This window comes from Copadichromis virginalis, linkage group LG17 (assembly GCF_057382275.1).
Source record: "Copadichromis virginalis isolate Kocher_CV1m ecotype Utaka linkage group LG17, C_Virginalis_male_GT1.1, whole genome shotgun sequence".
NCBI lineage: Eukaryota > Metazoa > Chordata > Actinopteri > Cichliformes > Cichlidae > Copadichromis > Copadichromis virginalis.
The window spans coordinates 19090787-19118755 of record NC_140634.1 but is presented as its reverse complement, the minus strand read 5'-3'; the positions used below and the strand labels follow the sequence as shown (position 1 = coordinate 19118755).

The window sequence follows — 27969 nt, the reverse complement described above, 5'->3', positions numbered from 1 at the left end:
TTTTCATGTAACTTGACCAACAGTGGGTACAATAGCTATCTTCATGTATTAGATGCTTTTTATTGCCAATGTTTTACTTCACTTCACACAAAAAAATAATAATTTTAGGCATGCAGAAAATTTCTGAAACCTACAATTTCACACACACAGTGTTATTGAACATATTTAAAATATATGAGTTTTTTTATGTTTTTAAGAAAAGTTTTGGCTCCATTCATTCTCTCTTTTGGCTGCAGATCATCAACATGACGGCTGCCAGCTATCTTCTGACTGAAGAGCAGCTTTTGTGCTGCATCTGTCTGGACGTGTTCAGGGATCCCGTCACACTCCCATGTGGACACAACTTCTGCAAAGACTGCATCACGGAACATTTAAATTTTAATTCCCAGCGCAAGTGTCCCATGTGCAAAGAGCAGGTGGATAGGAAATATAAGCTTGGTGTGAATACTTTCATATCTGAGATGGCTGTTCAGTTTAGAAAAACTGTTGGAAAGAAAGCTGATGATAGCTCAGAACAACACAATGCCATACAAGAGAAAGGTTCTTATGATGCTCCTGCTGCACCTAAACGGACATCGCTGAAGTCCTGCCTGTTCATAATTCTTAGCTTAACCTTTCTTACACTCTTCTTTGTAGCTAATCTACATTTTCATCAAACAGTGTCCATCTTAAAATCTCACAAGCTGTTTAATTCTGTGGAGAAAGAAGAAGACAGGATGTGTGCTGAGCATGGCAAACCTTTGGACTTCTATTGCAAGAATGAACAAATGATCATATGTCAGTCATGTGTGGACACAGATCACAGATTTCACCGGGTAGTTCCCCTGAAAGAGGAATATGAAGCAAAAAAAACACAACTTGGGATAACAGAGGCTAAAATTCTCCACATGATCCAAGAGAGACAAAGAAAAGTCCACGAGCTCAAACAATCTTTAAAGCTCAGCACAGAAGCTGCAGACAGAGAGACAGCAAATGGTGTTCGGGTCTTCTCGGCTCTGATTAAGTCTCTGGAAAGAGCTCAGGCAGAGCTAATCGAGATGACTGAAGAGAACCAGAAAAGGACAGAGAAACAGACCAAAGTTTATATCACAGAGCTGGAGCAGGAGGCCTTTGAGCTGACAAGGAGACGTGATGAGATGGAGGAACTCTCACGCTCTAAAGACCGTCTTCGTTTCCTCCAGAGCTTCCTGTCCCTGAATGCTGCTCCACCCACCAAAGACTGGACAGATGTCAGCATCTGTCCAGCAATATACGAGGGAATCACAAGGACAGCTTTGGTGAAAGCTGTGGATGAGCTGACAGAGACCATCAAAAATGAGGTGAAGATGATACGGGACGCTCAGTTCAACAACATTCGGCAGAATGCGGTGGATGTTACTTTGGATCCCAATACGGCACATCCTGCTCTCATCCTGTCCAATGATGGGAAGCAAGTTCATTGTGATTATGAATGGAAGGAACTGCCAGACAGCTCAAAAAGATTTGAACCTGCAATTTCTGTTTTAGGGACACGAGGCTTCTCCTGTGGAAGACTTTACTATGACGTCCAGGTTAAAGGAAAGACTGGGTGGACGTTAGGAGTGGCCAAAGGGTCGGTCAATAGGAAGGGAGAAATTAAACTTAACCCAGAGAACGGCTACTGGGCTATATGTCTGAGGGACAGAAATGAGTACTTTGCACTTGCTGCCGATCCTGTCCCTCTCTCTGTGAATGATCACCCAGAGAAGGTGAGAGTTTTTGTGGATTATGAGGAGGGTTTGGTTTCCTTTTATGATGTAAATGCTGCAGTTCTTCTTCACTCATATACTGGCCAAACCTTCACAGAGAAACTTTATCCATTTTTCAGTCCTGGTAGTAGTGACAGTGGCACAAACACTGCCCCCCTAATCATCACTCCTGTCAAACAGCAAAGATCGGACTAATTTTTTATTTTTTTTAACTATTTGGTTGTTTGGATGTAATTTTGTTTTAGTTGGTGGTTCTTGAGGGTATACTCTTGGTTTTAGGTTTAAAGGAGGCTCACTAACATCAATGTTTCACTTAGAAAAGCTGACATTTAGAAAGAAATTATTTCAAAGGAATTTTTTATTCAGGTAAATGTATTTATTTTCGGTTTATTTTAGAAAGGAGTATAGGAGTAGGAGTATTTTGGAAGAAATTAAAACTGTATAATTAAACTTTAATGAGCATCTTAACGCCCCCTGTTTACATTGAAATTAAACTTTATTATTATGGATTTGTGCTATATTGTAAATATCATACCATAAAATAACATGTACACGAAATACACTAAAATTTCTTATTATTTAATATTGCTTAATTTTGTAGCTGGTCAGGGCTGTTTGGGATTTTGACAGCTATGTTCTGTTGTTCCAGGTTTGCAGGATTATGTTGTCATGGTTACAGGTGACGCTCTTTTTTTGTTGTTATGCTAGAGCTGCGCCAAGTGGTTGTGTTAGTGTTAGTCTGTTGAATGCTAAACGGCTGTGCTCCCTGGCTAACACTGCGGGATGCCAGACTGGACATTACCTCTGTCTCCTCCTTGTCTGAGCTCGCCACATTGGTGTCAGAAGTGGGATAGTTCACCCTCGCCAGAATGGAGAGAGATATTCAGAGGCTGGAGCAAGCCGTCGAGGAGCAGCGGCCCGCTGCAACAAACGCTAGGACAATGCTTCGTGGGCTGCCTCTGGCGACCAATAGGCCAAGCCCCCGACAGCAAGCAGTGATGCCTACAACGCCAGCTAAGGTACCGAAATACAATGGGCTAACTCCGCTAGAGCCCTACCTCTCACAAGTATGGCTAGCTGCGAGGCATAGTGGCTGGAGCGACGAAGAGGCTGCTACACACCTAGCGCTAGCGTTGGAAGGAGATGCACTGCAGGTACTCCTTGACCTAGCCCGGCAGATCAGCATGAGCTCCAGGCCCTCACCATGGCACTCGAGAGGTGATTTGGGCAGCGGCACTCCACTGATCAGAGCAGGGAGCAGCTGACCAACTGGAGCCGCTGGACAGGGGAGAGCCTGGGCACCTTTGCAGCTGATGTGTTGCTATATGCTCGTCGTGGCTACCCGGAGTTCCCAGCAGCAGCTTAGCCTGCATGCTTTTCTGCGAGGACTCTTTCCAGAGCGACTGCGCCAACACGTCCGCCTGGCCATGCCTCGAACTCTCTGTGAGGCGCTCCTTGAGGCTGAAAGGGCTGAGCTGGTGCTCGCCTCGTGACCTAACCAGCAGGTGACCCCCCCAAACTACCCCCCAAATCAGAGCCACAGACTGCGGCAGGGAGGGATAGGCTGCGGAGATATTCCAGCTGCAGCCCTCGGTGCCCCAGAGGCATCCCCGTTGATCGACCGGCCGCTGCTACCGGTGCGATGAGCCTGGCCACCTGGCGCGTGACTGCCTGGCGCCCACCCCGAAGACCAGAACTACGTGGCCTCAGGGAAACGAGAGGGGGAGCGGTGTAGCGAGGGGACCACTGCTCCAGCTTCCTGCCCCCCTCCAAGAACGATGCACGGTGGTGGGCCTAGTTGGCCACATCAAGGGACTCTACCTGAGCTGCTGTGTTGAGGATCAGCCCTGCCGGGCCCTGGTGGATGCGGGGTCTACCATTTCCCTAATACGACCTGGGGTGCTCCCTGGGACGTCCGGGCCGCTTGTGATGGGTTGGTCACCCACTGACACCCAGCTGATGACAGTGACGGGGGAGAGGACTGACATGCAGGGGAAGAAACGTTGCGGATCCGAGTGAAGGATGTGGAGGTGGTGCATGACTTCTGGCTTGCTGACATCCAAGACCAGTGCATCATCGGCCTTGATCTGCTGACCTGCTGGGGGGCCTGCATTGACACCGCGAAGCTGGCGATCACTCTTGGTACAGAGACTCTGGCCCTCCAGTGCAGTCAAAAGCAGGGAACAGAGGGAACCAGAGACAGACAAGCCGGGCTTCAGGCAGCTGCCACTCAACAGACTTCGGACGCCGGTGGCTCTGGACCATCTCTACTCACCTCAGCCCCAGTCTCTAGGCCCGACAAACCTCCTTTGACCAAGACAACCCAAGCTGTTGATGACCTGTGGCCGCGCCAGCGGTTGAGGTGCCTCCTGGACAAGAATGTGGACATCATTGCCGCTAGTGACAGAGACTTCAGGCAGATGCGGCTGGTTCAGCACACCATCGACACCGGCTCTGCTCAACCCATCTGTCTGCGCCCACACCAACTGCCCTTCTTGAAATGACTGGGGGAGTGGGCCCAGGAGGCACTGGGCGTGGCTACTGATCGGGCCACAACAAGCGGAGAGGGATGGCTCTCGTTGACCATGCAGCAGCTGAAGCGGGAGCAGGAGGCTGATGCGAGGTTGGTTTAAGTGGGGGCCTGGCTGGAGGCGGCACGACGCCCAGGCTAGACATGGGTATCAGGACAGGGGCCCAAAGTGAAGGCCTACTACTCCCAGTACAATAATCTGGAGACCCACGACGGCCTCCTATACCGGAGATGGTGGGCAGCCGGTCAGGGCAAGGGTCTCCTGCAGCTGTTGGTGCCTCGGTCGCTGCGGTCACAGATGTTCGAGCTTGTCCACGGCTTAGGGGGCCCGGCCACTATGGGAATGCCAAAACTCTCCGTCATCTCAGGGGATGGTTCTACTGGCCTTCATGTGCACTGCTGTGACACCTGCACGGCACGAAAGGGCCCCACTTAATGCTCCACTGCCCCCCTGCAGCAGCACCGGGTGGGGTGCTGCTGCTCCCTAACAAAGTGTGTGTATTTATGTGTCAAATACTTGCCATTAATAACCCATGCACAACAAAAATATTAATGACTAAACTTAATATCCACAGAAAATAAACATTTACATCTCTGTAATAATGATAGTGCTCATTATATAATAAGATTTAGGCTTGCGGTGCAATGCAGTCAGTCAAAAAGATGCAAATTAGCAAAAATCTATGATGGATTTAGTTTTTCCAATTAGAACACGCCAGAAATGATCTGCAATAGACTTAATCGAGAGAGTGAGCATCACAACTTCTCCCCAACAAAAGCTGCTCACAGAAATGTAAGCTTTATGACAGAATTAAAGTACCAACATGCATCCATCGAGTGTGAGTACATGTGTGTGAATGACCGATAGAAAAAAGTGCTTGAGAGAATAAGGCAAGTTGAGTACAGCACTTTGAGCTATAACGTGTATGTTAAACATATATATTAAAACAGATGTGTGTATTTCACATGTTGCTTTGCTCTGAGTTCATAGTTGCATGTCTTTGAGTGTTTTAAAAGAGACAGCGATCTTCTTCCAGCCACTGTCAGTTCATACCTCTGATCACAATCCGATCTTTTTTTTTTTTTCCTTTTAGCTGAAGAAAAACAAAATGTATTTTTTCTTCACATCTGACTGGAAGCTCAAGGAACAAACTGAATGGGCTGCTCGTGTCTGAACACTACTTAGATGCTCCTAATAATTAATGTACCGTACAGCATCCCCTCACTACTTTATGTTTTGCCTCCAAGTAGCCAGACTTTCTTGTAATTTTGTAAAGTGTCCTTGAGCAATAGTTCTTCACTCTTCCTGAAGGAGTGGGAAGGAAAAGTTGTCCATTGGACTCTGGCTGCTTTTGCACTCGTTTTCAGTCCAGTTCTTGTATCTGTCCATTCTTAGAAGAATGTTTATGAATCATTCAAGTATAAAAAAAAACTCCTAGGTTTTTCCATTATCCACTTCATTACTAGCAACCTCTCACAAAAACATATGTTCTTTAGATGGATCTATGAAAAATAGCAACGATTTTTCAGCCATAAATTTTTATTTTTGCACCAACAACTGAGCATGGTTTGCAGCATGTCCTTAAAAAATTGACGGATAAAGTCTCAGCCCTAAAACAATCCCCCTCAAATCTACAGCAGATGATCAGTATATGAAAGTCATGTCCTTTAAAAACAGGAAGAAATCCAGCAAAGACCTGAACCCAAGAGATGCATCTGGACTTTCCATTGATCCAGCTACTGTTCACTGAAGCCTCAACAGATATGGTCTCCCTGGAAGGGTAAGAAGCCATTCTTGAGGAAGGTAAACAGAGAGAAGAGGCTAAGCTATGAAAATTGCACAAGAACTGGACTTCAGTGAATCAGATAGGATGCAGTGCTGTTTGGAATTGGAATTATGAACAAAGAAAAGTACCATCAGATTCTGATCCACCATGCAATATCAAATGGAAACCACCTGATTGGCAACAGCTTCATTTTTCAGCGTAACCTTGGCTGGATTGAAACAACACACAATGGAACACTGTAAGTTATGGATTGGCCTCTCTCAGACCTCAGGATTGTTGAAGAAGTGTGGGATCATCCTAACAGAGGAGAGACCTAAAGGCAGAAACATCCACAGAAGAGTTTTAAATGTCCTTCAAGAAGCCTGGAGAACAATGCCTGAAGATACTTAAAGAAGTTAAAGAAAGTTGCCTCAGAGAGTTCAGACTGCTTAAGAATAAAGGTGAAAGGCAGTCATATCAAAATATACCAAATATCGACTTTTAAGCTCGTTTGAATTGTACAAAGTCAGTTTTTTCCTTATATGTAATGTTTGGGGAATAATTACTTAATGTGTGTGTTTGTTTGTTTTTCCTTTTATGTGAATTCATTTTATATGAGTTAAATTTATGTGAAAGCTTTTCCCTTGATCTTTATCTCTTGGTCCTAAAGTAGACCACGAGCCCTGAGATACATACAAAGAGATTGAGGGTGGACACCAGTCATCACTGATGACTAGTGAAAAATATTAGATTTTTTTTTCTACTAAGTTTTAATTGATTCTATGTTTTAAGTCTATAATTTCTCGGTTCTTTTTGAGCTATAATGGAAACAGTTGAACTATAGTTTAGAACTTTAACCAGCAGATGGCGCCAAATTACCACAAAGCAATCTAGCATAACTTCAGGCTCCTGTCTGATTTTATTATGAAGCCTCTTCCTACCATCACACAGTTATTTCCATTTTTACTGTTGACAGGAATAAAAAATCACTGTGTGACACCACATTAGAGATACTGGAACATCAAAGACATGAATATCAGAGAGTTCAGATTCACATTAATAAAATTCAGTTCAATTTTATTTATAAAGTGCCAAATCACAACCACAGTCACCTCAAGGCACTTTATAATGTAAGGCAGACACTACAATAATACATAGAGAGAGAAACCCAACAATTATATGACCCCCTATTGGTGACAGTGGGAAGGGAAACCTCCCTTTTAACAGGAAGAAACCACCAGCGGAACCAGGCTCAGGAAGGGGCGGCCATCTGCGGCAGCTGGTTTGGTGCGAGTGGATGACGACAGGACAAAGACATGCTCTGCTCCATCGTGCAGAGAAGGACCTACTCATGAACATGATCAGGGTGCATTAGTGTTAAAGGAATTATCAGCTGCCACATCAGGAAAGTCACCATCAGTGCTGAATGGTTAATAGGGTTTAGAGGAACGCACGCTCCCATCCAGATGAGGTCTTTTTCAGAGAATGCCTTGCATATTTCTGCAGGACAATGCTGAACCACATACTGCATCTATTATAGCTCTATGGCTTTAATGAGAGTTGGAGTGCTGAACTTTTTTTTGCAAGACTCACAAAACACAAGACTAGGGATGGATCAATCCAATATACAGTATCTCACAAAACTTGCGACATGGTGTAACTCAGGTAGTGACCTTAGCACGTCGGAGCCGCACGTGAAAGGCGGCTGTTGTGTACGAGACCTGTTGGCGATCTGGAGTTCACACTGAAAGCATCTGGAGCCTCGCTACATGCGGCCAAACCAGGAGTTGTGCCAAGGTGGGCATCCCAAACAAAATTTGTTCCCCCTGCATAGCAAGCATTAGTTGGGCACAGAATGCGGATCCAGTTTAATTTACTCCACCTCCATTACAGACAATTGGATGTGGAAGCAGAGATGTTTTAGTTTTGTGAGAAAGTGAAAAATGATTGTCGTTACCTTACCATTTGAGGGTTACAACAGAAAATTATTTATTGTGGTATCGGACAGTATTATGAAACCGTTTCGTGGTTTGAAAAGAAAAAAAAATTACGCAAAACCAAGGAATACCAATCATGCACAAAAACACATGGACACTGGGTCACCAGACCCAGAACCAACTGGCCTGTCTGCAGTCCAAACCTTTCACCAACTCTTGAGAAGCGTGCATGAGTTGCTGAATGCCTCCCAAAATTTCCACAGCAAAAAAATTTTATGAACATTTAGAACTACAATCTCAGCAGCAATACCAACACCTTTCTCAAGACCCCTTATAAGAAGAGCATTCCCCTATACAAGCTCTTTGAAGTCCCTACAATCTCCTCAACATCTTTACAACCCCTTCAACAACTCAATTTGTTTAAGACTCCTACAGCTATTTTAAGGACCCTTTTAACTCTTCCAAGACTCATTCAGCCTCCTCAGCAAAAAGAACAAAGACTCAGAGAAAACATTAATGGGCCTTTACAGCATCATCTCCCACCTAAAATTTCAACCAGATCAAAATACAACTTTTTCTACCTTAAATCACCATCACATTTTCTTAAAATAATAAATTCTTCTTCTTTCTGCTGCTTTCTTTAGGGGTCATCTGCCTCCATCTCACCCTACTGGTAACATACCATTATTGTAGGGTCTTTGCCTTACAATATAAAGCTACTACTGTCACTCCTCAATCTGTCCTCTTCTCTTTCTTATTAGTCTTCTTCCATCTTCTCAGCACAGTCTCTTCACTCCTTACATTTTCTTCTCCATCCTTAATCACTCTAACCTGCTGCACATCCTTTCCAGCTCACTCTGCTGAGCCAATAGATACAATTCCTTTTCTCCTTCTTCAGTGTCCATCCTAACACACAGCTCACTAGAAGCCTTTTTCTTTGCCTGCTCTCTCTTTGCTGGACGCCTACTTCCTCTGTCATTTCCTCTTCATTTGAATGCATTTGGATATGTTTTGCTTCCGTCGCTGTCAACCACACTTTCAGATCTACTCATGTGAGCCTCTTTGAGCAGATTGCATGAATCATCGCTCTGTTTCATTCACAAACCTGCCGACAACCTGCGCCTGCGCCCAACACACATACACGCACACTTCTCCAAGCTCCGCCCCTCCCGCGGAGTGAGACGAAGACCCGATGGTGAATGAGTAACACTCATTGAGAGGAGCGACAGACAGCGGCTATCTGTTCGTCTTTCTGCCGGTGTTGTTCGGAGCCGCGGGGACAGGTAAGACCGTCTCTGCTCACCTGACAGTCCCAGACTTGACCTCAAACGCGTTCCCGCTCTGTGTTACTTCTCCTTTAAACAGCACTTTCACGGTGGTGATGTTTACAACTAACAGTACCTTCAGAATTTGACTAGAATGTATTTTTAAATATATTAATATTTTAAATTGTTTATTTCTTACTTGTTTTGTTGCTATTATTTTCACAAAAATATTTTTTTAATATTTGTTTATCCTATGTTTATTAGATTAATAAGGACATTTATAAAATGTATAAATTGCAGTTTAACTTCACTGTGTCTCGCTAATCATCCGATAATATGTATTATTATTATTGTTGTTATTAATAATAATAATAATAATAATAACAATTATTATTGTTGCTCCCTGATATTGTCTTATTAAGTGTTTTATTTGGTAGGTTTCAGTGTTTTGTTGCATTTAAACTCAAACTTAATTCAATCAAAAATCTTTAAATGGCACAACTTAGTCAACAAGAAATATACAGAGTCATCTAATGTAATCCTACAAACTGTCTCCTCACTGGATTAATGCTCTACTGAGATAAAACATTACCAGTGTTTTATATGACTGGTTTAACTAGATGAAGACTTACCTGCTTCTTTCTCTTGAGATTGAGAATTAATACTGAACAGTGATGTGATGCTAACAAAATCCCTTAAAATTCAGGATGCCGGAGTCCTTTATTTTCAAGTCGGAGTCCTTTATTTTCAAGCAAAGCCTTTATAAGTGGGAGGTATGGCTCTCGAGGAACAGGAGGATTATGCAGCAGCAAAGCTGTTTTTTCTTCTGGAAGTACAACATCCAGGAGGAAAAAATTTCAAAAGCTAATTTTTTGGCAAAGTCAAACCGTATTATGATTATATACATGCATTTTTATGTGGAGGTAACCACTGAAATTACAGTTAATTTACAGAAAGCTTAAACTTAACTGCCCAAATAATTGCCCAGAGACATTTAAAGGTGGTGAGACTTGTTTCAAGAAGGACTCTGTGCATGAACATCATTGATTATCTGTTTATGTAGAGTTATAAAAACTTATAAAAATGAGTAGAATGTCAGTGAAGATGTTTAAATTATTTCATTTACTTTAAAAATATTTTTGTTTCCCTCCACAGGTCTTACTGCAGTGATGTTATCACTCCTCTTCCTCCTTCCTCCCTTCTTCCTCTTCACACCCGCCTGGACATTGGAGTTTCGGTATCACAACAACCATGAGATTGAGCAGTACCTCAAGCAGGTCAGCACCTCGAATCCTGACATCACACACCTGTACAGCATCGGCCAGTCTTCAAAAGGTAACCCTGCTCCTGCTGCTTCCTGTCCCACCTGTAATTCTGAGACTTAGTTGGGAGTTGAAATGACAAAAGGTGTGAAATGACAATTTGTGATGATCACAATAACAAGATTTCCTGGGCGGATGTGTTCCTCGTGAAGACTTCCCACACAGCCATGTGTTTAGCTTTTTTTTATTAAAGTCTTTTTGTTTTGATAGCCATTATCAGATACGGTGAAAAAAGAATAAAGGAGGTTATTGTTCCTGCGCCAATGTCTTGGGGCTTTTTTGAGATCAGGAGCTCTTATTTAAGGGATATCCACCCAGCAGCAGCTCAGTGAAAGAATCTAAAAAGGTAATTTTGCCAAATGTGTAAACAGTGTTGAGGTTTGAGGCTGAGGCAGCTGCTGCTATAAGCCGGTGCTGCAGAAATGAAAATGAACCGAATCTGGTTAAAAAGTGAACCGTTTCAGCTTTCTCAGCTCGACTGACAGACCGGGATATTTTATTTCTGCTGCAATAATCTTTTTTGTTCTCTTCATGATTCAGTTTGTCAAGATCAAGAAATGTTTCTAACTTTCTCTATATTTCATTGCATTTGATATACAAAACTGCATACATTAATGTCTTGCATTAATGACTTGCACAACCACACATGGAGTCCTTTTGCACTACTTCCAAACACTTCGCACCTGTCCTCTCCTGTGTGCCTTTTACGGAGCCCCACAAGGAACAATTGGAGAAAAAAAATGAAGATGAAGTTTTGCAAGATCCCGCAAAACTTTTACTCAGGAGCAAGATCCCGGCCGCATCCTTCGAAGGACACGGCCCACGTAGACCGCGAAGGCCTGGTCCTCCGAAGACTGACAAGGCTGGAAGTGCAAGGCTGTGAAATGGGATGGTCTAGCCTTCAGATTTGCGCCACCACCTGTGTCAGTTATCTGCTCCTTGCTATCTAAAATATAACGGGACACTGGAGTAAATTCGCTACCATCTCACACTTCTGTTTAATCAGTTTTCTGTTTGACGTTTATTTAGCTGTGTGAAAACTATAACTTTAATCTCAGCCAAACTGTTTTACTGAGGAACAAATAAAAAACTGAAAAAAGCCAAACAATAACATTTTTAAGTTGCCTAAGTGACTTATATATCATAATCTGAGTAGCGAAAGGTTGCAGGGGTTTTGAAAATGGTGTGCTGGAAGTCCACTGTTCTCGCCGGCTTTAGTAAGCCTTGAACCCCCCAACTAGCTATCGAGCTAGTGGGTAACAGACATCTCAAAAAACATTGGAGCACTTTTGCAAATATGTGATGTCTTGATAAATCAAGCAGATATTTGAAGTTACACACCTACATGGTAAATGGCCTGTATTTATATAGCGCTTTACTAGTCCCTAAGGACCCCAAAGCGCTTTACATATCCAGTCATCCACCCATTCACAAACACATTCACACACATTTTCAAATATCTTGAAAGTTTATTTTGTGACCCAGAAAGAGTAATATTAAAACTACGGAGCTGCCCCCAATTGTTGGTAACTGGAATTGGATGGGCCGCGCTATGAATTCTGGGATAGGTTGGGCCACGAAAGAAATATTCGACCCATCCTTCAAATTCGGGGAAATGAACCGCATTTGGAGGAGACTTTGAATTGGGACAGCCTTCATCGACTGGCTGTGACGTAATCGGCCTTCAAATGCGGCCTCCGAAGGATGCAGCCTAGGGATTGGGACATAGCTCCTGAGTTACTTTTGCGAGATCTCGCAAAATCTTTTGCAGGATTTCACCAAATTAACTCTGGATCTCGCAAAATTTTTGCAGGATCTCACAAAAGTTCATCTTAATTTTTTTTCCTCCAATGTCCCTTGCGGGGCTCCGTAGCCTTTTCTTTTGTTTTGTATATATTTCTCCTGTTTATTATTAATTGCTTCTTATCCTCCTGTCTGTGAAACATGCCTCATAAATGAATATCGCTGGCTGGCTTTATATTTCTAAAAGTATGAGCAAAATCAGTCTGTGTGAAGCTGGCCACTGTCTAATCACAGTCATCTGCATTTGAACATTTGAAACTTGAATACTTTAAATCTTCATCTACTAAACTTTCACTTCTGAAACAAATTCTGGTTTTTTTACATTCTGAGATGAGACATTAGGTCATAATGGGACTTCCTACTTTCCAAATATTAGAAGACAACCTTTCACAATCCTGCAACACAACACCCTCTTAACAATTTTCTCTTGTGTGCGTATCATATATTGTGCTGTGCAAGTCTTGGACTTGCTGCTAAAAAGCCAGACTTGCTCTAAAGCACACGGGTCAAACTCCAGTCCTCCAGGGCCGGTGTCCTTAAATTTTAACATGTGTCCCTGCTACAACACCCCTGAATAAAATTAATAGGTCATTAGCAAGTCTATAGATCTTGACTGCATGCTGAGGTGGCAGTTTAGCCATTTGATTTGTGTTACAGCAGCTCATGAGTGAATTAACATGTTGCAACAACAGTACTTTTAGAAGTACAAATTTCCAAACAGTTACATTTACTTACATTTATTTGAGTAGGTAGGGTTACGGGTTGCCACCTCAGCATGCAGTCAAGTTCTATAGAGTCTTGCTAATGACCTACTAATTTTATTCAGGTGATCTGCACATGTGAGTATGTACAGAGGAGGTCAGGAGTAGAGATCCAACAGTGTGAGTCTACAGCCATCTGTACAAAACAATGGACACTCTGTGTGACTCAGTTTGGGGCTTCATTTCAACCAGTGATGTTGATCTTCTCAAATTTAATGAAATTACAAATGCAGTACCACCAGATTTTGATCCAGCTTTCAATACCATCTGGAGAGCATCTGATTGCCAGCACCTTCATTTTTTCAGCAGGACAATTATCCCAGACCACGATTTGTGCAATTCTTATTGGTTTGGAAAAAGAAAATGACAATTTCATCCATTTAACATTAAATGTCTGACAAAAAGTGAGTAACAATGAATTCCGTTTGAGGCGACTGCAGGAAATACAGTACAGCAGATGTAGATTTAGGTGATCATAAAGCTTTGAAACACAACCTGTTCTTAGACTGATTCCCTTACATGTAGACGCCACAATAGGAATGATGGATAATTGATGAAGCATCGGGCATCCGCCTCTATACCCACCACCAATGACTGACTGACCTGGATCTATCTGTTGGTGGATCGCATGACTGGACAGTAAATAGTTTCTAATTTAATCCCAGACTGCTTAATCTGACACACACACAGAGCTAATCTGAGCTAATCTGGGACACCAGCTGGCCTCCGTCCAGCCCGAGTGTGTTTATGCATTTTTCAGTCTCATCTTGTCTTTGTGCAACGAATCAGTTTTTCCCTCAGGCTGCTGCTCTGATGACTGAGTCACACTTTGCCGTGATTTACGTGAGTGTGTGTTCCTGGCTTGTTGAGACTTGTAGTTTCATTCATTGAATAACCAGTAGTACTGGCAGTACAGTTACAGAAGTGTGTGTGGGTGGGTGGGTGTGTGTGCCTGTGAGGAAACTGACTAACTGAGAGTTAAAATTTAAACCTCAAAACTGCAGGCTGCCAAACCAAAGCACAGAGTTCAAAGACACTGAAAGAGCAAAGAGGAATTAAAGCCTTTGATTAAAAATATTAACTTATTTTAGTTTCTTCTAATACAGCAGATAAAGATTATTTATTGACCTTTAGTTTACTGCAAACATTAAAAAAGTTTCACGTAAAACACGTGAAAGATGCATTGATATGATTCTTTCTAACCAGCAGGGGGCGACTCCTCTGGTTTCAAAACAAGAAAAAAACATATATATATTTTGAAACATGAGAAAATGAGCCCGATTCCCACTTCCTCATATCTCATTATGAGCCTCAGTTTCACGGTTTTTAACAAATCACAACCCTCATTTTGTACATTTTGTCTCCATATAAGGTCAAATGTGTGATAAAGCAGAGTGCTGTTTGGCATGGACACGTGGTGATGGACAAGCTGAACATTTAGTGTTCCTCTCCCTTCAACGTATCTGAAACTGATCTTAAAGTAAAATGGTATTCCAGATGTTTCCAGAAATAAAATGGAAGTGAACAGGGGAATAAATGTGCAGCTGCAGTTTCTCTAGTTCCCATAGACTCTTAAAATGAACAACTTTACAGCAGAAATAATCAAGCTTATAGCCTGATATAAAAATTGTTAAAATATAAAAAACTTGACTGAAAGTCAGTGAAACAGATCTGGTGGAGTGATAATTAATTTTCTACTGTTTACTTAATTGGACTGTGGACCTTGTAATTTTTAATACATAACTAGACAATTAATAATATAAAGAAATAAGGAGTGGACTTTTACACAGTAGTGCATACTAATCTGAAGGCTCCAGAATTTGTTAAGGACACAGGGAGGGCCCTGCAAGGATGGATTCTGGTGGCTTATCATCAAACTGACCTCCAAAGACAACAGATAGCAGTAATTCACAGGATGCAGGCAGAAAGGCATCATGGGATACTTATGTGGACAGAACAGAGTCACTGGATGTGAAGAGAGAGAGCACTTTTACGTTCACATGTTTTGAATTGCTGCTTACTTTCTTAGTACTGAATGTTGACCATATTGAATATTGTAATTCATTTTTCTCCTCAGTCAGTCTGTCAGCTGTGAACGCTCACAGCAAATTTAGAGAAGCAGGTCTCTGGAGACCGGGTGGACATTCAGAGTTTTATTTGTTTTGTTGTTTTTATTGTTGGTTTCTGTCATATTTTGTGTGTACTTGCTTTTATTGCACGTTGTCACTGTGAAAAGCTTTGCTGTAGCAAATATTTTTGTGCATGCTGGTGTGCGTTTCTTAGCATTCTTAACTAACCCAGGTGACAATGAACCGTTACCTAATTACATATTTTTATCTCCCAGTGCACATCATGTTCAATTAAGCAGATGTGAGCAGCACAAACTGTAACTCTTAGCTCCTGAAGGCTCTGTTTGCTCTGCGTGTCTCTCAGGTCAGCAGCTGTGGGTGTTGGCTTTGGGTGTCAGTCCTCACCAGCACACAGTTGGCATCCCAGAGTTCAAATATGTGGGTAACATGCATGGAAATGAGGTAAGACAATACACACACATGCACACGCACACACACACAGAAGAGTGCCACTCCCTTTTAACAGGAAGCAGGACTAAAGGAGGACAAAAGAGATCAACAAAAGCCATTCAGAGTCCAGAGCCCGTGGATTCCTTTGTGTGTGGACAACAGAGTGTGTGATGACCTGCATAATTCTCAGATAGAAATGGACAGTGTGCCGAATCAGCCGAATCAAGAAACACTAATCTCAGGTTCTTTGTATACTTAGGCAGGTCAGTTAGTAACTGGGAATAGCTGTAATGGAAAAAAGTGTCTCTTATTATATGTATATGAATGGCTATTGTACATCTGAATGAAGCTCATAGTATAGAGAACATAAGGATTTGACAGTTAGTTGACTTTGAATGCCTCACTCATCCGTTTTATAACAGAAATGGATTGGAGGTGTGGCTTGTGTCTGTCACGCCATGTAACACACATGATCTAAAAGATGGCATTTTCAAGTTTTTGAAGATTTGCTCATTTAGGATGAGGCCAAAACCCAACTCCACCCTTAGTCGGCGTCTCAATGACCTGGTGGATGTTTAGAGGAAAAAAAAACCCTATATGATGCTTCACTTCTTCTGACCACAAAACAAGCATGAACAACCTCCTTTTAACCACATCACAAAGCAACACTCATAATTACAACTGTATGCACAGGTGGATTGATCACACCAAACTCGAATCAGGAGAGAGTGAAGTGCAGCAAACAACATCTAAGCTAATCACAGCACAGCATCCCTCAGGTGATTCAGTCTAGCAACAACCTAAACAGGAAAACAGCATTATGCAGGATTTTTGGTCGCACAGCTCTTTGAGCACAGACAGAAGTGGTTTAAGGAAACTTTAATATAATATTTTATATTTCTTTAAACGTTTCTTATTAAACCCAGCAAACACTTTGACATTGACCTGGTAGTCTTTTTTGACATCTAGTCACGATCAAGGAATGGTTCAAAATGAAAATTGTGCCATGACGTGAAGGAGTCACTTTCATGATCATCCAGTGATGTCACTCTTTGGCTCATCAGTGGTGTGTTGACATCACATCTTTGGCCCAACTCAGCTCACTTGGAACCCCAGTAGTGCTAAAACAGTACCTAATACCAGATTCTACCACCTAAAAACTGAGAAGAGTTGACGCTGGGTTTTTTTTGTTTTTTTTAATCAATTTTAAATCATGCTTTTTATTTGTTTTTGTTTTTAATGTCTCTGTAAAGCACTTTGAATCACCTTGTTGTTGAATTGTGAAATAAACTTGCCTTGCCTTGCTGCTCCCATGTAGAAGTGTACAGATGAAAAGCTCAGCAGGGCACTGAGACCTTTAATCTGTGCAGTTCTGCAGATAAAAAAAATTACAGTTGACTTTTTATTTTATTTGCTTCTTCGCAAGAGTACACAGGTAATTCAGTTAGCTTTTATTCTTATTGACAGTATGCAGTATTTGAGTGTTTGACCTTTGAGAGACATTTTTACAAACTAAAACACCTTATCTGCATTTTTAACCTGACAATTCTCAGATTTTGTGCAAAAGTTTCAAACTTTTGTTCTTAGAGGAAACTGATTTGCTTGATCTGCGGTGTTACACAGCACATTCAGCCAGAGTTAGGTCATCAGTGTGATGAAATCTGTGGCACCACTAATCAACAAATAGACAAGCTCTGTTTATTCCAGTCAGAACAAGTTTTGTTCTGAACTTGTTCTGACTGAACAGAACACAGAAGACATTCAAACTGTTAACACAAAGGTTATTCTAATAACACAATGTAATTACAACCATCATTTAATAGTCTAATAATTCCATTGGGATGAGACAAATTGAGTCTGCATGAATGTCCTTAAAAACCAGACTAAAACGTTTGACCAGTGTCAGGTTGCCATGGTGACAGTGGACAGCTGATCACACTGCAAATGTGTGTGAAAGTCAATGGAAGTGTCCTTAAATAGACACGTTACGCCTGGACACACACGCACAAACAGAACCAGTGGAGTATATCGGCTCAGAGGAATACGGCCCCATACATACACATGGAAACAGCAGGGTGGCGAATGGGAATGCTGAAAAGGTGTCGTGTAGCGTGCACTGTCTGTGAGTACTCAGGAGTTTCTGACTAGAGTATATTTCCTGTGAGGCTCCCATGCTTTCTGCCACAGCTTCTACTGATTAACATTGAGAAACTCTGACTTGCTTGATCAGGCAGACAGACAAATTTTATTGTATCTTCATTTTATCGCATCTTTATTTTCCCCACACTGACTTCCAGCTAATTTCTGTATCACATAGCACAGGGGCAGGTTGAAGCATTCTGAAAATGAAACATATTTATTATTACATATTTAGTGTATTTGATGCAAAATGTGTACAAAAACAACAACAACAACAACAACAAAAACACGTTATAGAGCTAAAAGGAAACGCACAGGAGGAGAAAATTATATTAAAAGTGTAAATATGAAGTTATTTAAAAGCAACCTCAGATTAGCAACAACCCAACATTTTACATTGAGTCATCATTTATTCAACAAAACTAAACTACAATGCAGAATCAGTGTGTGAGAAACAAATTACATCCTGCACCTTGTTGAGACGCTTTTAGCAATAATAACTGCTGACTGCTGTGGGTCTCACACTGACTCTAGAATACTTTGCTATACGAGTTTACGGTCCACTCAATGACTGTAAGGTGCCCAAATCATCCCCACACTACCGTGCTGAGAACTGGTATGAGGTGTTTTGCTTCCTCGGGTGATTTGCATCATGGACAAAGATTTCCACTTAGAAGTGTTGCAGTTTGTCCTGATGTGTTTTTCCACACCAAAGCCGTGCTTTCATGTTTGTTTTAGAGAGAAGAGGCTTTCTTCTGCAACCCTTCCAAACAAAACATACTTGCTCAGTTTGTTTCTAACTTGTGTTATCATGAACTTTAACATTTAGCATGCTAACTGAGGCCTTTAGAGTCTGAGGTGGAGCTCTTGGAGTTTGTTGCAGTATCTCTGAGCGTTGCACTGTCTGATCTTTGAGGTGTAGAATGATAGACTTAAGGACCAGATGACTGTTTTTATAGAGATTGACAGACCACGTGACGTGACTTTCGCGCATTGCATGCCGGTAACTCGTGGCAAAACAATCCAAGTACCTGCATCAAATGCAAGCATTTGCAGCACCGCAAAACGTTCATTCTTCGGTTCCAATAAATTCTTGCTTTTTCTTTGCCCCCCAAAAAGGTGTGTACAAAACGAAGGAGAACAATGCCGGTCCGTACAAAGACAGACTTAATGAAAAGTCAAAGAAAAGATACGAGGAAAAAAATCTAACCAGTGAAAGGGTCAGACCCTTACGAGCACACAGAGGGACAAAATACGTTAGCGTGCTGCCCAACTTCACCACGCTCATATTTATAATTATACGGTTCTTGGAGTGAGTGCATACACTCGTGAAGTTTAGTAACTTCAGGTCACTGCAACAAGCCCAGGTACAGTTTACCGACGGATGGGTACAGGACCTTGAAATGCACCGTGTAGAAAGTAAAGACCATCGTACGAACAAAGGTAAGTTTACCAGTCTCACAAATCGTCTTCATAAATACACATTCGTTAACCGTTTATTAATAGGACCTTTGAGCTCAACGGTAATTAATTAGTAGTAGAAATAATTTCTGGTACCCATCACAGAAATGTAGCAGTGACAATAATATTGTATGCTGTAATCGTACTGGGCAATTAGTGATACAAAACAACTGTTTTATCCTGTGAATAAAAGTATATGTTTTTATCAATGTACCATAATAACAGAAGCGAAACGCAATATTGTGTCAGGACAATTTACTATTTATGCACAATAAACAAAGGAGCATAGCTCGACAATTTCTGCTCAGCGCCAGACTTGCTTGTAACCTATATCACCAATTATGTTAAGAAAAATGACGCATTAACTACTAAAAAACACTGACCTTCGTGTAAATGCTTGGAGCAGACTAACCTGTGAGCTGGAGTGTTCTGAGACGTTATATTTAGTCTTTGAATGGCTGCAATCCAGGCCACCCGTCGCCTCTTTGTTACTTCGGAAACATGGCTCGAACAATTTCTCTTCAACGACGTAATCCGATAACAACCGATCTCTTTACCCGTCGGCTTCCCGTGGCTGTCATGCGACCGGCTATTGCAGTTAATAATACAACAGCTTCTTGACATTTTTTGTGTTTCTTTTTATCGCTGTATAACTGATTTCAATTGAAAGCCTGCGTGCGCTAGTACCTCTTGCCACGAGTTCCCAGAATTCTTTGCGGTTTTACCCCTGAGTGACGTCACATTTTCAATCACTATTAACCGAGGGCTTAAAGTGAAAGAGGGTGTACTTTCTTTTTCACGTATTTTAAGTGTGCTTTAAGTTGGAAACAGTTGTTTAGTACAGTTTGCAGTGCAGGAAGCAAAGAACATCCATCGTATATCCACCGCATGACAGAAACTCTGAGTGAGCGAGCAAGAGGTCAGAGGATGTTTCTGTCATCGATGCTCAGATGTGCAAAATACAAACAGCCATCATGGCATGGCAGAATCATGTCAGCAGCAGGAATGCAGTCTTGCGTGTTAGAAATGTTTAGTAACACTAAATCAAACAGAGAACTTTCAGCGTCTTTAAACTTTGCCTGAAGGACAATAATAAAAATTTAAACAGGAGGCACTTCCTCCTTTCACACATTAACCTCGTACACTGAGTGTGCTGCACTGACCTTTCTTTGGATTCACTTGGAAGCCTGTTTGTTATTCTAATTCTATTTTTTGACTCTTTTAATGACAATATCTGTCGTATCCTAAATGACTCAACAGCTTTTGCACAGATGTTCATGTTCCCCAGGGGATAGATCCTGATTTTAAAGTGAAAGTATTTTCCTAAAGTGTCACTAAGAGTTCACGTTTCTTTCCTCAAATGTGATTTCTACTCTTGAATCGATGTCTGTGTGATTTTGGACATTTCTGTTCCCTGAAGGATGAATCCTGATGAATTTGCCTCAGGTGTTCATGTTCCTCTTGTCTTCCAGGGAAGCTCAGCTGCAAGTTGTAGACAAACACTGCGGTTCACCTCAGCTTCACTCAACATTAGGTCACATAAACACGGCTGGACGGCTTTAATCTTGTTATCTAAACTTGTTGGAGGAATTGTTCAGTGACACATGGACTGTATGGGTGGCAAACACCACCATATGTTTTGGTTTTATCCAGTAATGGCTGCTGGATTTGAAGATATCAGTAATTAGATTGGACCTACCTTTGACTTTTTTAAAGCATATACTTACTTGGGATATTTTCCTTTACATTTACCTAGTTCAGTAAATCACTGCCCTTATTTCCCATTTTCTAAACTGCAGAGATATGGGGGGGCAGAGTTTCAAATAATGAGGTCAGTGTGTGTAAGCCAAAAGCTCAAGCCTCACACTGCTTCATTTCAGATGTTTTTTCTACTCATGGATCTGGATGATGTCATAGGGAGAGAATAAAACTTCAAGGGGCGTTCATTTAAACACAGCCTATTTAAGACAGAATGTGAAGGGAACTGTGAAACATGCAAAACTGCTCAAGTGAAGCCCAAGAAACACAATCTAGAGTAGATCCGCTGTCAACTGCCGATATCAAGGTTCAAGGTTCTTTATTATTTGTCACATGCATAGTTATACAAGTATAACACACAGTGAAATGTAGTCTGACACGCTCCTCGACATGTGCAAAAATTGGGGGGGGGGGTGTAGAGGAAGAACATTATATATATATATATATATATATATATATATATATATATGAATGAATGAATGAATGAATGAATGAATGCTTTATTGGCCATATGCAGGTTGCCCCACAGAGGAATAGGACCCCCCCCCGACTTACACACACAACAACAAGACAACACAAGGGAATACAGTCGGAGATCGGCAGCGTTGGGAGAATAACACTGAAAAAATTACACAACATTGGGAAAAGTACAAGAGGAAAAAAAAAGAGACCTCTTCACACGCTGGGCAACCTATGGGAGGACAGCATGAGAACAGGAAACAAAAAAAAACTCCTCTGCACAGAGAGCACATTAATGTCCACATCACAACATCAGAGCACATGACAAGCCACAGGGGATGGATAGGGGGGTGGGGGGTGATTCGAAGGAACACAGCAGTCGTCCTGCACCATGCTACCATTTCAGCGCGGCACGCAGACCCGCTGCCTTCCCCCGCAGGAACAAGCATCGAAGGCGTTTGGAAGGGAGGGGGATGAGTGCGTGCTTATCAGTGTAAGTGTATGTGTGTGCGTGTCCATAGTTCAGCTGAGACAGTGTCCTTCGCTGTATCAGGCTAAGTAAACAGTCCTCCAGCCGATCCAGGTGTCCTTCATGGGATGGGAAGAATAGTCATCACACAGTCGTTATCAGGGAGTTGTTTTGGTGGGCTCCAGCCTTGGGCCTGAGCAGCTGGCGCCGTGGTGTCCAAATGTAGAATATTGTTGATTTCTCCTTTATGCGAGCAGCGAATTTAGCACTCTGACACTGGGGCCTCGATTTCCCGTTGGAGCGCTGCGAGCCTCCCCATGATGGTATCAAGCTTCTGTTCCGTGGTGTTGTCATTCTTTTGGTTCTGAGACCCCACAGCTGCAGTGAGCCGTTCTGCGATGTTATCCAACTTTCGCTCAAGGGTGTTATTGTGAGCAGGCCCCTCTCTGATGTATCCCATCATACGCTCAATGGTGTTAGTTTGAGTCTTCACGGCAGCTGTAAGCGTCTCCAAGGTGTTAACCATGCTGCGTTCGGTGTGGGAGGCCGCGCCTCGTCCCATCGCTTCAATTCCAGCGGTCAGCTTAGGGGGGGTTTGAACAGCTGGTTCCGCTCTCTTATTTCTCCGATAAGTCAGGGCCAAGCCAGCTCCGATCAGCAAGAACCCTGTTATCATGGTTCCGAATAGGTAAATATCCTCAGCGTCCTCGATAGACAGTCCCGCCAGGCACAAGATCCTCCAGGTTTGCCACCCATCCATCGTGTATGTATATATACACATATAGTATATACACTGGGTGAATGTGCAGTAGTAGCAGCAAGCAGGTGAATTCTGTACATTAATATGAATAGACATCTGACTATTTTACAGGATAGACAATATAAACATATTTAAAATTAAAGGAATTGAAATGTACATTGTGCCTTGGTTTAGTGTCTGGAAGAGTCCTGTCTCAGTCAATTATAGATGATGTGAGAGGGCGGGTGTGTGTGTTTAGGGCACGGATGGCTTGGGGATAGAAGCTCCTCTTGAGTCTCTCTGTCCTTGCCCGGAAGATGTGGAACCTTCTACCAGATTGCAGAAGTTGGAACAGTTTGTTGCCAGGATGGAACGGGTCCTTCAGTATCTGCGCTGCTCTAGTCCGGCATCTCCTGGTGTAGGTGTCCTGAAGCGGGGGGAGAGCAATCCTGCAGCAGCGTTCTGCTGTACGGATCACTCTCTGGAGAGCTTTTTGGTCCTTCACACAGCTGTTCCCAAACCACGATGTCATGTTCTGTGTGAGGATGCTCTCCACAGCGCCTGTATAGAAAATCCTGAGGATCTTTGGAGAGACCCTGAACTTCCTCAGTTGTCGTAGGTGATACAGGCGCTGCCTAGCCTTTTTGGTCTGGACCTGAATGTGGGCAGCCCATGTCAGGTCTGAGGAGATGTGGACACCAAGATACTTGAAGGACTGCACCCTCTCCACTGGAGCTCCATTGATGATAATGGGCTTGTAGTCTCTGTGCTGACCCCTTCTGAAGTCCACCACCAGCTCCTTGGTCTTGCTGACGTTCTTCCATTTGGTTGTTCAGTTCAGTTCAGTTTTATTTATATAGCACCAACAGTTGCTGTTTGAGGCGTGGCTGCTCACAGCTGCAGGGCGTCCCCTCCTCTCTGTGGAGACTGACCTGGGCCTCCTGAGTGCTTGAATCAGCAGCTGCTATGTGATGGTTTCTGCTTTCTGACTTTTTAGCGCCATTTAGCACAGAAAGAAGAGCAGCAAAGAGCAGCTCTTCCAAGGCCAATTATCCTCGAGTTAGGAGTGCTGTAGAGACTGATAAGGAACATGTTGATTGTACAAAACACAGTAAAGCCAGAGCTAACAGTAGATATCGAATTTCTTCGACCATGAAAAAAGTGTTGGTGGATGAAATTGCCCGCACTGAAAACTGGCTCCACGCCGACCCTGATGAAGGAACAGTTGCCTAACCTAACAGAGGGTGTCAGTGATGTTCAGCTGATATAAAGTAAAAAGATAAATCACAGTATAAAAATGCAAAAATAAAAATGTGTGTTTTCGTGTGATCGCAACAGAGACAAAAGATGGAGGGAGTTTGATGAAGGAAAGCAATATGATGGCTGGAGGCAGCGCTAGTCCTGACGTGTGTGTGTGTGTGTGTGTGTGTGTGTGTGTGTGTGTGTGTGTGTGTGTGTGTGTGTGTGTGTGTGTGAGTGAGATGATGTGGATACACACCTTTCCCAGCCTTCTGTCATTCCCACTCCCAAGGCTCTCATTCATTCACAAAGATGTTTTTCATCATCCAATAAGCCGCCTGTATCCGGAAAAAATGCCTCATCGTGACTCGTCCCTGGATTCCATTTCAATTCCTCGCTGACTCACGACATCACTTCCTCCCCCGCTGTTTTCTTCAGGCAGGAACATGCAAGGTCAACACACAGAAAACAAAGAATGGTGGAGTGAAATTAAATGTTAAACTTTTAGCCTAATAAAGTGAAAGCAATGCACTGTAAAGTTTAGGAAAAATAAACCACTCTAAATAAAAAAAAATAACTAAAGCTGTTAAACAATGAAAATAAACATTTCTTCGTGTTAAAGAAATTTATATAATTATTGAAGAGCTAACAACTGAAAATAACTTAGACTGTGTCTGCCTGTACTTCCATGTGATACCAGTTTAAAACTTTTAAACTTTAAAACTTTTGCGAGATCCCGAGTTTGTTTTGCGAGATCCTGAGTTTGTTTTGCGAGATCTCGCAAAAGTCCGTCTTAATTTTTTTTTCTCCCATGTCCCCTGCGGGGCTCCGTAGTTATCCACGTTAACTGAGTCTGCTGTCACTATACTGAAAGCACATTTCCAATTTTGCAACTAAACTTAATGTCCTCACCTGGAAATACTTAAAGTTTCCACACATATCACTAAAGGAAAGCTGAACTGATTGGAATATTTATTGATTGATTGATTGATTGATTGATTGATTGATTGATTGATTGATTGATTGATTGATTGATTGATTGGTAATTTATTTCAACATGTGAACAATATACAAGTACATTTAGAAAAGAAATGAGAGAAAAAAAATATACTATACAAATTACATACAAAAAAACATTCTGATTAATTTACATGTTGAAAGGGAGTGGGAAGAAGTATACACTTATTTAATCCCACCCCTGTAATTATTATTGACTTCACTGCGGTTTTCACTGCAAACTTTGCGAACCATCCATTAAGCCAAAATGGACCCTGGACAGCCGTAAACTTGGCGTAAACTTGACGTTCATAATAAACTGGGCTGGAGCCACAACACTGATGCTCTTTACAGGAAGGGTCAGAGTAGACTCTACCTGCTGAGGCGGCTGAGGTCATTTGGAGTCCAGGGAGTGCTTTTAAAGACCTTCTATGACTCTGTGGTGGTATCCGTCATTTTTTACAGTGTTGTATGTTGGAGCAGCAGTTTATCGACAGCTGAGAGGAAGAGGTTGGATAAACTCATTAAGAAGGCCAGCTCTGTTCTGGGATCCACCCTGGATCCAGTGCAGGTGGTGGGAAACAGAAGGACTCTGGCCAAAATAACTTCTCTGATGGACAGAGCCTCCCACCCTATGCATTTAAATGTTGCTGAGCTGCAGAGCTCCTTCAGTGACAGACTGCTGCATCCTCGGTGCATGAAGGAGCGTTTCCGCAGGTCCTTCCTCCCTGCAGCTGTCAGACTGTACAATCAGAACTGCTCCCAACAAACATAGATGTTTACATCAGTGCTGTAACAACTTCTACTGTTATAACTTGCATATTACTTTTCTCAGGTTATCTATGCACTAACTTATTGGAAGTTACATGTCTACTTTTTAATGCACAGGTACAATACACAACCTGCACTTTTCTAATTATTCTAAATATTCTTAACTATTTAAACATCTTTCAGTATCCTGCTCTGTTTGCACACTACAACCTGGGTTTGCCACTTATCTGTACTCTATTTTTAATAACTGTACAGTACTCTGCTTTGGTAACTATTGTCCATGATGTAAATATGTAAAAAAAATGTGTTCTGTTCTGTTTGTATATGTGTGTTTTTGCTGCTGATACAACCAAATTTCCCCTTGTGGGACAATTAAAGGATTATTCTATTCTATTCTATTCTATTCTATTCATTAACCCATTCAGATACTCAGATTAACCCTGGAAACATCATCTTTTCTACTCTTTTTCATATGTAGTCATGTTTTTCGTGTGTTAGTCAAAGGTTAGTCACAGTGGAGTATTTAGGAGGACTGACCTTGACGGGTGTTTTAGCTCTACGATAAGCCATGGGAATGGCCAGCTGCATGTGGGAGGTGAATAACATAATGTCTTTCGTTATGGTGGAAAGACATTATGTTATATTGGCGGAAGGTGGAAGTGATTACTTCACAGTTGGCTGACCATACCTGCACTAACATCTGTTCACCCATTTTCCTAAATATGAATCTTGCATAATGCATAATCTAAACTTTGTGCTGTTCACTTATGACTTATGTGTGAGGACAAGCCGTAAATTCCATCACAACATTTGTTTTTACCTAAATTTCTTTCTGCGTGTTTGTATTCGTGTGCTTTCAGGTTCTTGGCCGAGTGCTGCTCCTTCAACTAATAGATGAGCTGGTGCGCAGTTACCGTAGCAACGAAACATGGTCCTTGCGGTTGCTGAACAGCACACGCATCCACATCCTGCCGACGATGAACCCAGACGGCTTTGACGTAGCAGACAAGGACTGCTACAACAGCCAGGGCAGGTAACGCAAACAGCTTTACCTCTGTTTTAAGTTCTGAGAGACCTGCGGCACACCCTGTGCTCATCAGCAGCTAGTAAAACATTAAGACGGCAAACAGACGTTTCCTGACTGGGAAGTGGAGACCAAAAACAGAACTAAAAGAGAGATTGAACACTGTTGATTGTGTTGCTCTCTGTGTGCAGTGTGTATTTTAGCAAAAACCCCTAATGATGAACTCAAAGGCATGAACTAACCTCTTAAGTGAAACAGTAGGAAGTGAAATTGTACAAGAGAACAAATGAGCCGTTGTTGAGGACTCAGAGCTTTATTTGCTGCATGCTCATGCAATATGCATGACTCCCTCCTGAGGGACATATCTGCTTCTGTAGCTGCTAAATGCTCTGCTGTGTTCACCTGCTCGTCTTTGATGTACCCTGCTGTTGGCTGCTCAGCAGGTCACGTACGGTGGCTTTTTAGAGCCTCGACAACTGAAAGCCGCTGCCTGCTGCGGGAAAAACATTGCTGCTGGCTAAAAGCATTGCTGGACAAAGTATACAGATCCTCTTCTGTAATTAAAGTACTGACAGCACGCTAAAAAGGGCTTAGATTAAGAAATATCACTGAAGTTAGAAAAAAAAAGTTTAATATTAAAAATTTTAGAAATTTACTATACAGTAAAATTAATGCCACATAAACAAAAATAACTGCACCCAAAATCATGTCAGATATATTAAAATGGATTTCAGATTTTAAAAGGCACAGCTTGCACTTGTTTTTACTGCACAAAACAAAATGAATATGTAGGAAATATAATACTGTCCCCTGTAAAGTAAAGGCTGCCCAGCGACTGACCTGGCCTCTGGCCATCTTCTGTCACTGTGATTCTGGGAAGCTGTAACAGCGTATCTTGAAAGGCAGTCTGTTTTTATATGCACTTCCACAGCCGGGAGTCGTCTCATCCACAGACACATGGAGACATTCCAAGTCTGGTATCAACAGATCTGCAGTTGCAGTTTTCTTCCTCAATCAGCAGCGGAGCATTGAGTGCAGGAACACCACCTGTCACCACGATGTGCACTGTGTTTCAGGACATCCTGTTGTTTTCCTGCACCATCTCCAGTTGATTAGGTTTGTAGTCCAAACGAATAATGCCAGATTCCAAACTGAAATAGCCCGTGACTATGGTGACTTATGAGAGGCTGTCTTATTTCATATTTTTAGAGGCTTTTGCAAAGAATAATTTTGCATGTGTGTGCGTGTGTGTGTGTGTGTGTGTGTGTGTGTGTGTGTGCGTGT

General features: G+C 42.2%; 2 protein-coding genes across 2 annotated transcripts in view; both read left to right on the top strand.

Moving 5' to 3' along the window:
- Positions 1-245: 245 nt before the first annotated feature.
- Positions 246-1922, top strand: LOC146689311 (nuclear factor 7, ovary-like). The gene has a single exon (XM_085437484.1). The coding sequence runs from the start codon at positions 246-248 to the stop codon at positions 1920-1922; it is 1677 nt and encodes a 558-aa protein (XP_085293610.1).
- Positions 1923-9169: 7247 nt separating this feature from the next.
- LOC146689310 (carboxypeptidase M-like) overlaps positions 9170-27969 on the top strand; it is a 29266-nt gene continuing 10466 nt past the window's right edge. Inside the window, exons 1-4 of the mRNA XM_085437135.1 lie at positions 9170-9243; positions 10381-10560; positions 15545-15642; positions 26522-26694. Of these exons, the coding sequence (XP_085293261.1) occupies positions 10395-10560; positions 15545-15642; positions 26522-26694 (437 nt within the window). The 5' untranslated portion in view covers positions 9170-9243; positions 10381-10394. The remainder of the gene's footprint in view (positions 9244-10380; positions 10561-15544; positions 15643-26521; positions 26695-27969) is intronic.

Excerpts from the sequence above, each read along its gene's own strand:
- LOC146689311 (XM_085437484.1), top strand. The coding sequence starts at position 246 with ATGACGGCTGCCAGCTATCTTCTGACTGAAGAGCAGCTTTTGTGCTGC.